The sequence below is a fragment of the Cervus canadensis genome, chromosome 9 (assembly GCF_019320065.1).
Source record: "Cervus canadensis isolate Bull #8, Minnesota chromosome 9, ASM1932006v1, whole genome shotgun sequence".
Classification (NCBI taxonomy): domain Eukaryota; kingdom Metazoa; phylum Chordata; class Mammalia; order Artiodactyla; family Cervidae; genus Cervus; species Cervus canadensis.
Window position 1 is genome coordinate 81,865,334 of NC_057394.1, and position 14,314 is coordinate 81,879,647.

Here is a 14,314-nt window from a genome sequence, read left to right on the forward strand (position 1 = left end):
TCCTGTGTTGTAGGGCTACATCAGACAGTGTCGCAAGCACACAGCGATGTTCTCGGTTGCACAACTGGCCACCATTTTCGGAAACATTGAAGACATTTACAGATTTCAAAGAAAGTTCTTGAAAGACCTTGAGAAGCAGTACAATAAAGAGGAACCTCATCTGAGTGAAATAGGGTCCTGCTTCCTTCAGCACGTACGTCACCTTTTACTTCTTATTAATAACGTCACATCCAGTTAAGTAATTTAGAAATGTTTCTTTGTGAAGAAGAGGGGTCCCTTTCTGTTTTATTTCTTTGTTTGATTAACTTCTCATAGGATGGAGGTGTCACTTGCAAATTAAGTTAATTAGTTTATATGGTTCATCTTGACCTAAATACCCCAGGTCTATATTTTTTTCAAGTCTTCTCACTTCTCTGGGGTTTGGAGTTAGTGGAGTAATTTCTTGGAGGTGGCTGGGAGGGGCCCCCAGAGAGTCCGGGTTGCAGGGCAGCGGGGAGGAGGTAGGCGCGTGGACAGCAGGTGCAGCCCAGGAAGGAGGCCCGTGACCCCGAGGCAAGGCTCTGCGTCTCCCTGGTCACCGGGAGAAACCCACCTGCCCGGGAGAGGAGGGGGCAGGAGGCAGCCAGGGCAGAAACCGACACCTCCCCCTTGTCCCGGGTGACACGGAGGGCGCCGCCCCCCAGGGAGGCCTGTGTCCCTGCCACACCCTCTGGGGGTCCTTGGAAGGGGCCGGTTTGGGGGAGGGGGGATGCTGTGTCCTCCGCAGCCTCCCCTCCACCCCTTCCCACATGGAGGAGTCTGTGCTATAGGCGCCCCTGTGTGGGATGGGGGTCGGGGGACTGGTGTTTTCCGCGCTCGCGGGGCCCGGAGCTCCTGAGCTGATGCAGCTCCACGTCCTCCCCAGCAAGAGGGCTTTGCCATCTACTCAGAGTACTGCAACAACCACCCGGGCGCCTGCTCGGAGCTGGCGGGCCTGATGCAGCAGCGCCGCTACCGCCACTTCTTCGAGGCCTGCCGGTTGCTCCAGCAGATGATCGACATCGCGCTGGACGGCTTCCTGCTGACGCCCGTGCAGAAAATCTGCAAGTACCCGCTGCAGCTGGCCGAGCTGCTCAAGTACACCGCGCCGGAGCACAGGTGGGGGGCAGAAACTCGGACGTGGAGGGCCGCCTGCGTCATACTGTATTGCCTAGTGGAATCAGAGTCCCGTTATAGAGGGGGAGGACACACAGGACCCCTGAAGGAGCAGGCAGTTTCCAGGGTGTGTTGAGTGGGGTCCACGGTTTCCTGAAGTCCCGCTGGGCTCCCACCCGGTTCTGGTCCAGTGCTTGCTTGCTCCTGTAACCAGCCTGCCCACCCTGTCCCTCTGGCTCTGAGCACAGGGCTTCTGGTTGTGGTTACTGAACACTCCACCTCCCTTTGGGGCTTATTTGTGAATTCTCCTGAAAGGACCCCCCAAATTATCCTTTGCTTACGAATAGCAGCTTGTCGTTTTCCCACATGTACAGAACCATGTCTGATCTTGCTGTGATTGGATGTCAGCTGTCACCTATTCAGTCAGCTCCGGGATGTGGGTGAGGGTTTCCCCCACAGGCCGGGCTGCTTGGCGCCCTTTGCTGACGGCAATGATCCCTCGATGAGTTTTCAGCAGCCTACAGCTGAGGGCTAGTGGGGACACGGCTGTCACCCAGCAGTATTTTAGGATAATGCTTCTGTGTTTAGGAAAACCAAACCTTGTCCCTGACATCTGTGTTGCAACACAAGGCTTTGCCTCTGCCTGCAGCCCTCAGAAGGACAAGGGGTCCTTTGGGTCCATTGGGAAGAGGGAGCCAGGAGAGGACAGTGCCTAGAAGAATTTGCTGCAGCAGACCACCAACTGTGCTTAACATCTGTCTATTGCCTTGAGAGCAGTCAGATTCTCCAGGCAACGCCCGCCCTGCATGGTGCAGGGGACGGGTCATTCTTCTGTCCTCGGCCGCTGGACTCCTGTGGAGAGACAGGCCTGGGAAAGGGGGCTTTTCACAATTAGATGGAAGGTAGAGGGGAAGAGCAGGGTCGCTTATCGACATGCCCAGACAATGATGTTAGTTTAAAGAATCAAGATGAAAGGACTAAGAGGAAGAAGTTTGTTGAAAAAAATTAAAAAGAAGCTGTGATTTTTTTTTTTCTTTTTCTGATGGGAAAATCAGAAAACTTCAATAAAGAAAAGATAGCAAAGTCAGGCAAGTCACAAATTAGAAGAAATCTTTTTGAAAAGAATAAAAACACATCATGATGAGGAACCAGAAAAAATAAAAATGCAACTTAGGAAGCAGAACATCTTGAAAGACGGGAAAGCTATACCAGGGGTGCACTCATCGCCCTTCAGCACTAATTTTTCTCTTTTAAGGGCGTTTTTCACTATGAAGCATTTGCATACTTTGTTTCACCCAAAAAAAAAAATCATTTTAAAGGAAATGACAAAAAGCCATTTCCTCATCTGAACTAAGACAAACCCAAATATTTCAAAAGACCATTACATTCTGCTTCTTTTCTGGAATTGTACAGAAAAATTTGTAGAAAAACAGTAATTTTGCACACTTTTCTTATTGCTGGAGCCCTTTCTGGGGGGGTTGCTCCCGTTATTTTGGCAACCCCCATGTGCCACTTCGTTCTTCTTTTTTGCTCTGCTTCCGTCTGAAGACAGTGGGGTCTGATCTGCCTAGAGATGCGGGTGGGGTTGTTGTTCATTTGCTAAGTCATGTCTGACTCTGTGAACAGAGGAACTGCAGCACACCAGGTTCCTCTGTCCTCCACTATCTACAGGAGTTTGCTTAAATTCTTGTCCATTGTTGGTGATGCCATCCAATCATCTCATTCTCTGCCACCCCCTTCTCCTTTTGCTTTCAGTCTTTCCCAGCATCAGGGTCTTTTCCAGTGAATTGGCTCTTTGCATCAGGTGATCAAAGTATTGGAGCTTCAGTGGGGTGGGGAATGTTTGGTAAACAGCAGAGTCTGCTCCCAAGGCTTTCCCCCAGCTGTGAAGGACTGCAGTCTAGTCCACCCGAGACCCTGGGGCTGTGTCTGTCCTGGAAGACACAAGAAAGTGCTGGGGGAAAAGACTTAGCTCTTAGCCAGGCAACTGCTTTCCACATCCCCAAAGTGTTAGTGATGGACAGGGAGGCCTGGTGTGCTGCAGTCCATAGGGTCACAAAAGTCGGACAGGACTGAGTGACTGAACTGAACTGAAAGTATTAATGCAGAACAAGACCTGCATGTAAACCTTTCTGGCCCCAGGCAGGCTCTCCTGCAGCCTGTATGCAGATCAGAGCCTCTGTTTTCCTGGTGTCTCCAGGGTCTGAGGGGCTGCTGGGCAGGGGGACATAGCGGTTTGGTTTGACTGCAGTGTGTGGAAAGCACCAAAAATGAAGGTGCTTGGACACAGGAAATGCCGGTCAGCATTTACACAACTCACTCATGTCCTCCCATGTAAGATGAGGCTCAGCCAATCAGAACTCCTGGAATGAGTGGTGACCGTCACAGAACTCTACAGGGAAAACCAGCTCTGTGTGGACCAGAGCCAAAACAGAGGCCTGTCCCTTCTTTGTTAATGAAAATCACCCCTCGTCACTGTGACTAAAACTTGTTTCTTGTGGCCTCTGCTTTCATTCACTGTGGTTTCTGGGAAACGGCTGATGACATTCTTATTCCAGAAAATTCTGCTGGCATTTGATCGGCCCCCTTAGCCTACGCGGACTGTAGCCTACTCACGGAGGAACAATGGCTGTTGTTTAGAGGCTGTCTTGTCTAGGCTGTCAGTGTTCCTACTCCCCTTGGTTCCTACTCCCTTTGGTACAATCAGGGGTGGAGCGTGTTGCTTCATGGATCCTCGATTGCCCGTCGCCTGTTACATGGTTAAAATTAACCCCTTACCGTGCAGTGATTACGACAACATAAAGGCAGCGTACGAGGCCATGAAGAACGTCGCCTGCCTGATCAATGAGCGGAAACGCAAGCTGGAAAGCATAGACAAGATCGCGCGCTGGCAGGTTTCCATCGTGGGCTGGGAGGTACGTTGGAGCCCGCCACCCTCAGCACCGAACCCCACTCCATCCCCAACTTGTGGTCCCCTGCTGGGATGACACGCTTTACAACCTGTGATAGGTTCCCTCTGCTCTTGGCTTCCATGGTGTGATGTTTTGATTCACACTGTTGAAGTTAGCAGTCAAATGCTTGACCCTTCACCTCCACTGGGAAGTACTCTGAAGAGTGTCTTCAGAGTACCCAATAATCAGTTTATTGGGTACACCCTTTTCCCCTCCTGCCTGATGGTGGGCTCCATGAGGGCGGCTGGAGAGCGCTCCTAGAGCAGCAGGTTGTGTGGAGGTGGGAGTGCGTGTCCCCTGTGATCTGGGCGAGAAGGATGCTCCATCTGTAAGGTGGGGGGCAGGCAGGAGAGGCGTTACCTGCAGGGCTGGTGAGGACCGTGTGAGGCGGTGCAGTGTAGCACTGACACACGGCCTGAGTGGTGGTCCAGTGTGCGCACACACACATACACGCACACTTTTATTTATAAAAACAACAGTGACAGCAGCTAGAGCTTGGACTTGTACTGGATTCACACATGCCTGGCTCTGGTATAAGCCGTTTAAATATATGAACTCGTTTAACCCTCTCAACAGTCCTGGGGAATAGGAACTATTATTAGCCCATTTAACAGATGGGGAAACCGAGGCACAGAAAGGTGAGGGAGCAGAATGGGCCCCTGGCCATCACCAAGGACAAGCCTGTGACATGCAGATGGCTGTGAGATCCAGCAGGGGGCGTCCTGCCTCTGATCAGCTGTCGGAACTCTCCCCAAGCAGTGAGGAAGTGGAACTTTTTTAACTAAAGTGGGTGACAGCAGTGAGTGCTGGAGAGAAATAGTATTTCAAGGTGCTCACAGTCCCTGGGTCTCAGCCTCCTGTTCCATGAGTGAGGAAGCTGGGGCACAGAATCCCTGCAGGCTAGTATTTCACAGTCAGGATCCTTTACCTCCAAAAACACTGTGTATAACTGGGATCAAGGGAGAATAAAATGTTAAAGGCCAGTATCATAGCAAATAGCGTAAAATTATGTTGAGTTAGATCCAAACTAAATACTACAGAAGTATGTTTTTCTTCCTGCCCTTGCACTCTGATGTCTCGGGGACCGTTTGTTGTCAGAAGCTTACCAGTTTCTTGCTGGCATCGTGCCATCTGGCCTTTTGTCTCTGAGGCCCTGAGCTGGTTATGTGGGGAGCTGCTGCCTGACTCAGAAGCCCCCTGCCTGCAGCTTAAGCGCCCAGCCGCAGGCCCCCCCCGCCCCCCCCCCCCCGCCGCGCTCTCAGGATCCATCCAGGCCTGCTACTATTTTGGCTCCCGGTGGGGTCCCTCCACCCAGCATTTTTCACCAGGTCTCTCTGATAGAGGGGACCCCTTAGGTGGTACACGGGCTCGCTCACATTTTCTCATGGAGTCTGAAAGATAAGAAATTCCCCACCTGAGGAGGCTGTCAGCGAGGTCTGACCGGCCTTTGGGGGCCTGCCCCACACGTGGGCCCCATGTACCTGGCCGCCTGCAGAGGGTTCATGCCAGGGCCCCCGGTACCCCCGGCACCTGGAGGAGACCTTCCCTCAGGCGACCTCAGACATGCTTGCATCCCTGCCCCCAGGGCCAGGACCTCCTGGAGCGCAGCTCGGAGCTGATCCACTCCGGGGAGCTGACCAGCGTCACGCGGCAGGGAAAGAGCCAGCAGCGCACCTTCTTCCTGTTCGACCACCAGCTGGTGTTCTGCAAGAAGGACCTGCTGCGCAGGGACGTGCTCTACTACCGCGGCCGCGCCGACACGGACGCCGTGGAGCTGGTGGATCTGGAGGACGGTCGCGACGGCGCCCGCGGGCCGGGCCTCAGGAACGCCTTCAGGCTGGTCAGCCCAACAGGCGACGAGGTGCACCTGTTCTGCGCCAGGAAGCCCGAGGACAAGGCGCGGTGGCTGCAGGCCTTCAGGGACGAGCGCCGACGGGTGCAGGAAGACCGGGCGCTGGGTGAGCCTGGGGCCCCGCTCACCCCCACGAGGAGGAGGCTGGGGAACCACTCGCAGGTCCTCATGTTCCCAAACTTGCTGACAAGACCGACCGGGCAAGGTGCTGTGGGTCCAGTGGTTGTCCCCATTTCACAGATGAGGAAATTGAGGCCCAGGGCCCTGCCTGCTCTTAGCTTAGAGCATGGCCAGTAGAGTTTAACACTCTCCCCAAGCCTGTAACTTCCCCCTCGCCCCAGACCAGGAGAGGCACAGGGAGCCTGAATTCTGCTCTCCAGCTCTGCTCCGCACATCACACATAGTGCATCCACCTCGCTGCCCCGTCCGTCCAGGCTGAGCAGCCCCCTCCCTGCCCCAGAGCTCAGGGCCGCTAGGGCAGCCCTGCTTCCTGCCCAGCCCCCTCCTGTCTTTCCACTCCCACTCCCCCAGGCTGGAGCTGCCAGGCCTGGTATTTACGACACCCCACCCCGCTACACCCAGGTCTCCAAGCCCAGCCTAGAGCCACCCCTGGGCATGGCCGGGGTCTGAGCACAGATGGCCACATGGAGACAGGGCCTGGGCTCCGGAGACAGTGGGGTGAAGGGCGGTGTCTGCAGCCCACGGGGTCCTAGACCTCAGGGGCCACGGTCTGCTCTGCCATGAGGGGAGCTTGCCTGGAAACCAGGAGGGGCTTCAGCAGCCTCCCCTGACTCACACGAGTCCACCACGGAGACTCTCACCCATCGGAGGCCTCCTAGGTCTCACCAGTCAGGCAGAGCAGTGACCGCTTCTCAGCTCTGCCCTGGATGGGCCTGGCCGTACCCCTCTTGGCACAGCTGTGCTTCCTGTAGCTGGGGCTTGGGGGACAGGGATGGGTGGACGAGCGGATGAGGGGGAGGAACGCATGTGTCTTCCAGGGTCTGGCAGGCCTGTGGCCCAGGTGCATGTGGGGTGAGATAGGTACCCCGACCTTGCCTGGCCAGTCGCATGTGCCCGGTGTCTCCTGCTTGGACGCACCCTGACGCCGTGAACCAGGCAGGCGTGGAGAGTGGGAAGGAGGTGGAGGGCTGGGCTGGTCTGGGGTCCGGAGCCTGGAGGGGATCCTAGGGCCTGTCAGGACAGGAGTCAGTATGCTGAGGGACCAAGGCCCAGGACACTCTACCTTAGAACAAGGTAGAGGGGGTCCTGGCAGTGGGTCCAGGCCGGCCAGCTGCACAGGCAGAGCCCAGGTCTCTGGCTTCAGGGTGGAGGGCCTGCCCAGAACAGCACAGCCACCCGGCCCTACTCAGTCTTGCCCTTGGCCCTTGTCCACGTGATCTGCAATCAGGGTGCAGGAACCAGCGCCCCTGGCTCAGACATCACCTCTGCTTGGGGTGAAGCCAAGCTTTCACAGGGCCTGTGGTCTGGCCTCCCCCAGCACCCTCCTTGTGGGCGGACAGTGAGGGAGGCCCTGTGTGTCTGTCCATCTGGGTTTACACAAGTGGTCGCTCTGCACGGGGTCCTGGTGTGGGAAATGGCGGTGTGGCTGTCCATTGTCCGCCCTCTTCGGCCCCTTCTGCCTCCTCAACAGTTGAGGCTCTCTGCTCTGGTTGTAGAGAGGACCTCAGGGTTAACGTGGGTTTTGGTGCAAGTTTTATCCTGAAATGTTTTCATGAGTTTTGAATACATACCACATTTGTGTCTAAATCCAGGAATGGAAATTTCGGAAAATCAGAAGAAACTCGCCATGTTAAATGCTCAAAAGGCAGCACACGGAAAGTCAAAAGGTGAGTTTCGGAGTGTGTGTGTCAGTGTTGGAGTTAAAATGGGGAGAAATGCCTGAGGTTGTGACGTGTGACCCACTCTGAGTGGGAGACAAGTGTGAGTTAAAAAGAATGACGGATCAAAGCAACAGACGGTTTAAAACCACCTGCATTTGGTTCTGAATGGACTTCAGTGTGTGTGCTCCCATGTGCAGAGGCGACTGTAAGATGGTTTAACTTGGGGCGGGGGGCTTGTAGGCCCCCACCTCTGCCCCCTGAGCCAGCGGAAGCATGGGTGGCAAGGGAGGGATTCTCCACAGGGCGGCCAGCTGGGAGAAGCCCTAAGGTTTCCGGGGTCGCCCCTTCCCTGAGTTCCCTCGTGTTGTCCTCTCTCTCCTGCCAGGGGACAAGGGAGGCTATGAACAGAGCCCATCTTCCAGAACCCCTGTTCTGTCCTCCTCTCCTGCTGACCATCACAGTCAGCTTGTGGTCCTATAGCTGATTTTTTACACCTCAGTTCAGTTGGTAAACAACCTGCCTGCAACACAGGAGACCCCAGTTAGATTCCTGGGTGGGGAAGGTCCGCGGGAGAAGGAAGAGGCTACCCACTCCAGTGTTCTTCCCTTGTGGCTTCCCAGTGGGCTTCCCTTGTGGCTCAGCTGGTAAAGAATCCGCCTGCAGTGTGGGCGACCTGAGTTGGGAAGATCCCCTGCAGAAGGGAACGTCTACCCACTCCACTATTCTGGCCTGGAGAATTCCACGGACTGTATCGTCCATGGGGTCTCAGAGTTGGACACGACTGAGCCACTTTGACTTCACTTCACTTCCGACCACCGGTGCACAGATTTAAAATGCCGGCTCTAAAGAAACAGTTCTGGTCATTTTGATGAGCCATCGGTGCGATTCTAAGCACATTACTTGCGTTCACCCAACTCTCATAACCCCCCCGGTGGGCACTGTACTCCCTTGTCTCCGAGACTGGAAAACCGAGGCTCAGAGAAACCCAGTAACGCCTCCAGCTGGCGGTGAGCGGATGACGCCGGGCTCTCACCGAGCGCGTCTCACCGCCGCTCCCCCCACGCCACGTCCACTTTCTGCCCCGCCAGTGCTGGGCTTCCGGCTCCTTCCCGGCTTCCGGCTCCTTCCCGGCCTCGGGGCCTCCCGGGGCAGTCCGGGGACGGGGTTTAGGTGAGGCCTCGGGGAGGCCATCAGTGTCCAGCACGCAGCATCTGAGTGGGTTTGTTGGACGGCCATTGGGGTCCTCCTGGGAAATGTGACTGGAGGTCGGCCGGGGGACGCGGGGGGCTCTCTTCCCTTTGGGCTGACCTGTGACCTGAGTGGCTTTCCCTCTGCACCCCCGCCCCAGGCTACGGCGGCTGCCCCGCAGCGCCCCCGCTCCAGAGCCTGCGGCCGGTCCACCAGCGCCACGTCACCGTGCCCAGCAGCCTGCCGCAGCAGCAGGTGTTCGCCCTGGCTGAGCCCAAGAGGAAGCCGTCGCTCTTCTGGCACACCTTCAACAAGCTCGCCCCTTTCAGGAAGTGACTGGGGGGCAGCGGTCCAGGGACCCGGTGCTGAGAGGCCTCCCTGGGCCCCGCTCCAGCCGAGGACAGGACCTGGCCCCGCCTGGGGAAGCAGAGGCCCGGCTGCCCCCTCGGGCTCCGAAGTGATGCTGGGCGGGGCCCCGGGAGCATCGCTGATGACGAGCTGGTCCGGGCTCGGGGCGGGGCCGAGGGCGCTGTGCTCCCGGAGGAGCAGGAGGAGGAGGGTGGGTCACTGGCCTTCCGTCCTGAAGGGGCGGGCAGTGCAGGGGCTGTCCCTCTCCTCTAGTGTGGGGGATGGGTGCTGCAGCCCCGCAGGGGTCCCAGGGTGCCCTGGCGTCTTCCGAATCCATGTCTGGTGGTAGGGAGATCAGGGCGGTGTCTGCATGCGGTCCAGGGTCCGAAGTGCACAGACCAGTGCGCCCCAGAGACACGGAGGCTTTCAGGGAGGGGGACCCGCTGCTCCCTGTGTACACAAGTCCTCTCCCGCGTGCCACACCCTGGGCAGAACCCACGAACCTACTCACACACATGCGTTTGCAACAGAAACCCTGTTCCCCTTAGTTTGACCATAAAGTGAACGTGCAGGCGCAGCAGCTTAGAAAGCACCTGGTGCCTGTCCGTCTGTCCTTCCTGATCCAGCAACAGTGACACAGATGGACCTTCTGCTGCTGTGAATGCAGGGCACTCCAGGGTCCCGCTTCCCGCACGTTCCTCCGTTTGTCACATGTACCCCAGCTGTAGTGCCAGCCGTGTGGTGATGCACACGTCGACAGGTTTCTGAAGATGTGTTTCTTATGAAAGGGACCTGACAAAACAGATCCAGGTCCAAAGAGAGCAGTCTTCTCCAGCGAGGGCCGCGCGGCTGACACCTATCGGCGGTCACCCCCTTGCCTTTGTCTCCTCGTAAATGTTGATGAAAATACTTGTAAAGGTGCCGGGAGGAGAGCTGCCCGTCCTCGCGCAGCAGGTGGGGGTCCAGTCAGGCCCTGGCGTCGTCTGCTTGAGAATCTCTCTGTGATGTTGAAAGCACGGAAGTCCCTCTTTCCTACCAGGCCTCTGCTTGAGCATCGGCACACCTGTGCTGTCCTCACGGAGGATACCTGAGCCTCCAGGTGTGGTCCCAGAGCCGCCCCCCAGGGAGGTGCTCCCTCTGGGCACCTTGGGCCCCGGATCCCGGATGAAGGCCCCTTCTGTGAGGGGGCTTCCCCGGAGGTGCTTTGGCTCCTCGAGTGTGCGTGTGTTTCCTTTTCGAATAGACGTCTCCATTCTAGGTGCATTTATATAACTGACCTTTTTTACTAACAAGGCATAATGATATATTCTTCTCGTGGGGCCCCCCAGCAGAAACTGTAGGTGCTCTGTGCTAAAGAGTTGTGTGTGTATATGGCAGTTGTGGACGGTTGGGTTGCTTGGATGGTTGGTGGTTTTTTTAATAAAAGAGGATTACTTTGAGGAAGTAAGGCCAATCAGTTGCTCATGTTACATTTCCAGTGAGGACTCAGCTCCAGTGTAGAAGCACCCAACGGGCCCTCATCTCCCTTGACCTCCCCCAGTTCCCCCAGCTCCCCCACCCCCAGAGCATGGGGACCAAGGGCTGGAGGTGCTGTTGGCAGCCCTGGTCTGTCTCCCGTCCGATCCCTGACTCCCTACTCCCCTCTCTTCTTTCCCCTGGGGCTTTCCAATGAAGGAGCCATGAGTGCCCCAGGCTGCCCACCTCCACCCCCAGCCTGTCCGTACAAGCAGCCGTCGCTTGGTCAGATGTCCATCCCAGATGACTCCCGCTGGGGTTTCCAGATGATCTGAAAAATCACTAAAATATGTTTAAAAGGATGTAGCATCCTTTGACCTCTTTAAATCTGTGTGTCTGCCTTGGGTTTATTAGCAGATGCCTGCAGAATAGATGGGCCAGGGTACTGTTTTCACATTTGCCAAACTTCCTTCTTGATTCCTTGCGTGTCCCACTTGGAGAGAAAGGGAGTCAAAACAAACATCCTTCTGTCCAGATTGTGTATGGACTTCTCTGGAAATCTCACTCTCCCTGTCCTGCCTTTTTTTCTTTTTAACCCTACACTGCATAATATGGGTGGACCTGCCTGTCAGAAAGATAGAATAACGTGATAAATTTCGCTTACTCTGTTACTTATGTTAAAGTCTCTGCTAACTTTGTTGAAAGACCTGGGAAATGGCCTCAGGTCCGAAGCAGCATTCTCAGTTTTGATGAAGCCTAAAATGTAGAACAGTGTTGCAATAGGTTGTGAGCTATCATAAAGCAGGATATTTCTAAAGCCCTGGAGAAGTAGCATCCTTGTCTTTGGCTTGCAAACTGAAAGAAGTGGCCATGATTTGCCAGCCTCTTCCTGGGACTCGTGTGTTCTCAGTTGATCTGATCTTCACCCTCCTCCCCATCCAGTGGACCTGATGTTGGAAACATGTCCATCATCATCCCCCATCTGCCCACCCCCACCCCATTTCTGGATATTGCCGTGCCTTTTTATTCATACTACAGAGGCTGAGCTTCATGCCTGTTCAGAAAATCTCTCAGATCCTACATCGCTGCTGTCTAGACACAGCAAAAGTGCATTTAATCCAAAACCTGTTTCACAACAGAAATGTTCGGTTGAAGCCACCACCCAGCACTTTATCATTTGGGAATCTCTACAAGCCCCGACTGCTGGTTCTCGATGCAGATCAACTCAGTTACCCAGCTGGGACACAGCAGCCCGACCACCTGAACCAGGGAAGAAACCGGAGTGTGTAATGTTTGTCTGGGAGAAGAGAAAAAAACATGTCCCTCACCACTGAGTGCCAACAAGTGTGGATCAACGTGGCTTGCTGGCCAGGGATGCTGGGTACACGACAAGCTCAGACTGCCCCAAAGTTGTCCCCATAATAATCTTAACCTACAAATTGTCTTCCTGTTAAAATGTCACCTGGCTAATGCTGTTCTCAGGATGTATGCAACAAAGGTGGAATCCAAGAGACTCTGAAAATAACATGTAGAAAACATCTGATCTCGGAAAAAAACCTGGAACTTAAACACTGGACACACATATAGTGACAACAAACTTAACATTACCTTCTTGTTTATTAGGTATCTGGCACGAATTTAGAAGATACTGTAACTGTGATTTAACAATTGGTCAATTTTTTTTTTGTAAATGTCAGCATCCGTCATGTTTGACTGACTTACTTTTCAAGGCTTTCCAGGCCCTGTTCCTTTAATTCCAGCTCGTCAACATCAAGACGATATTATCTGTTGAGGTCAAGTGATAGCTTCCCAACTGATGACATAGGTGTTGTCAGCTGACGTGTTGTATAAGATTGCTTGTACGACAAGTATGTACTTTCTCTGAAGTTTTTGTAAAAAAAAATTTATTTACAATGTTATTTGAATGATTTCTTGTAAATGCTGTGAATCTACATTTGTTGTTTTGTATCTGTATATTAAAGTTAATTTGTCAAACTGTAGTAATGCGTTTGAGTGTGTGTGTGTTTCCTGGTGTGTGTGTGGCTTGTGGGTGTATTACGTATGTATGTATGGTGTATAGGTGAGTGTATGTGGGTGTGTAGAGTATGTGTGTAGTGTGTAGGTATGTGTGTGGGAGGTGTGGGTGGTGTGTAGTGTGAGTGTGTATGCATGTATGTGTAGTGTATGAGTGTGTATGTAGTGTGAGTGTATGAGTGGGTGTGTAGTGTTTGGGTGTGTGTAGTGTATGGGGTGGGTGTGTGCGTGTGTATGAGTGTATATGCATATATGTGTGTGTAGCATATTTTAAGTGGAGAGTAAGTATCTAGGAAGCTTTCTGGGATTTACAACTTCTTCCCTGTCTGGATGCCGGTAGATTTCTTTTCAGCAAAAAGTCACCATTAATGACCTGGTCAGACGGCTGGGTGAGTGTGGAAGAGAGAGGTCTCTGAGAGAACAGAGCCACTCGGCTTGGAGAAAAGCCCCCAAACATTGGGAAGAGACTGGAGAAGACAAAACCTGAGTGAGGAGGCCCGTTCTGGTTCCCAGGGGCAGGAGGCAGCTGCTGGCTCTTCCCCGGAGGGGCTCAGCCAGCCATGTTCACTGAGCCAGGCCAGTGGGGTGGGGAAATGAGGGAATTTCCCTCCCTAACTAACAGCTCGGGAAAGTCAGCAAAGGCTCACTGTTGCTGTGGCGGTCACCAGGAAGGGGTCCCCACAGAGGCCGCCGCTGACTCTTTATCTGAACAGCCACCTGCCCCCACCTCCTTTGGCTAGGCTGAAAGAGGGGCTTATGCTCATGGGCTGGGGGTGTGGATTCGGAGGGTGGTGCCAGTGACACAGGGGGGCACCCATGGGGGGAGGAGCAGGCTGGGGGGCAGGGCTGTCCTCAGAGGGGTCCAGGTGAGTCACCCACCCACCCACTGGACACCAGAGAGGCAGCAAGACGGGTGCTTGTCCAGTGGGGTGTGTGGTCTGGAGGCAAGCACTTGGAGCATCACTAAAAGGCAGCACGTGTCCTGTGACATGGGAGCAAACATCTGGATTCTGGGAGAACTTCAGGGACCGCCCCTTTCCTGGGGGGTTGGGGCAGGAGGCAGGGCCCCAGCAGACCCCAAAGGGGAGCCCTCAGAGCTGTTCTCGGAGAAAGAGCATTGGGGCATTTGTTCTCTTGATGTTATTTTTAAGTCAGAAATCAGCGTTCATAGACTGACGGGAAAAGAGAGGAATCTGATTATATGGGATTGGAAAAAAAGTTTCACTGTGTTGTTCTTGGGCTTCCCACAGACAGAGGAGTCTGGTGGGCTACAGCCCATAGGGTTAACACTGAAGCGACTTAGCATGCACGCATGCATGTTTTTAGTGCTGTGTGCGTGTGTGCACACATGCATGCATGTGTGGTGAAGAAGTGTTAGTCATGTCTGACTCTGTGACCCCATGGACTGTAGCCAGCCAGGCTCCTCTGTCCATGGGATTCTCCAGGCAAGAATACTGGAGTGAGTCGCCATTCCCTCCTCCAGGGGATCTTCCTGACCCAGGGATTGAACC

General features: G+C 54.4%; 1 protein-coding gene across 5 annotated transcripts in view; it reads left to right on the forward strand.

Moving 5' to 3' along the window:
- SPATA13 (spermatogenesis associated 13) overlaps positions 1-12,769 on the forward strand; it is a 219,960-nt gene extending 207,191 nt beyond the window's left edge. For all 5 annotated transcript variants that reach the window (XM_043477670.1, XM_043477671.1, XM_043477672.1 and 2 more), the window contains 6 exons: positions 14-193; positions 905-1,137; positions 3,920-4,049; positions 5,671-6,043; positions 7,710-7,784; positions 9,127-12,769. In XM_043477670.1, coding sequence (XP_043333605.1) covers positions 14-193; positions 905-1,137; positions 3,920-4,049; positions 5,671-6,043; positions 7,710-7,784; positions 9,127-9,302 — 1,167 coding nt within the window. In that variant the 3' untranslated portion in view covers positions 9,303-12,769. The remainder of the gene's footprint in view (positions 1-13; positions 194-904; positions 1,138-3,919; positions 4,050-5,670; positions 6,044-7,709; positions 7,785-9,126) is intronic.
- The last annotated feature ends 1,545 nt before the right edge of the window (positions 12,770-14,314 follow it).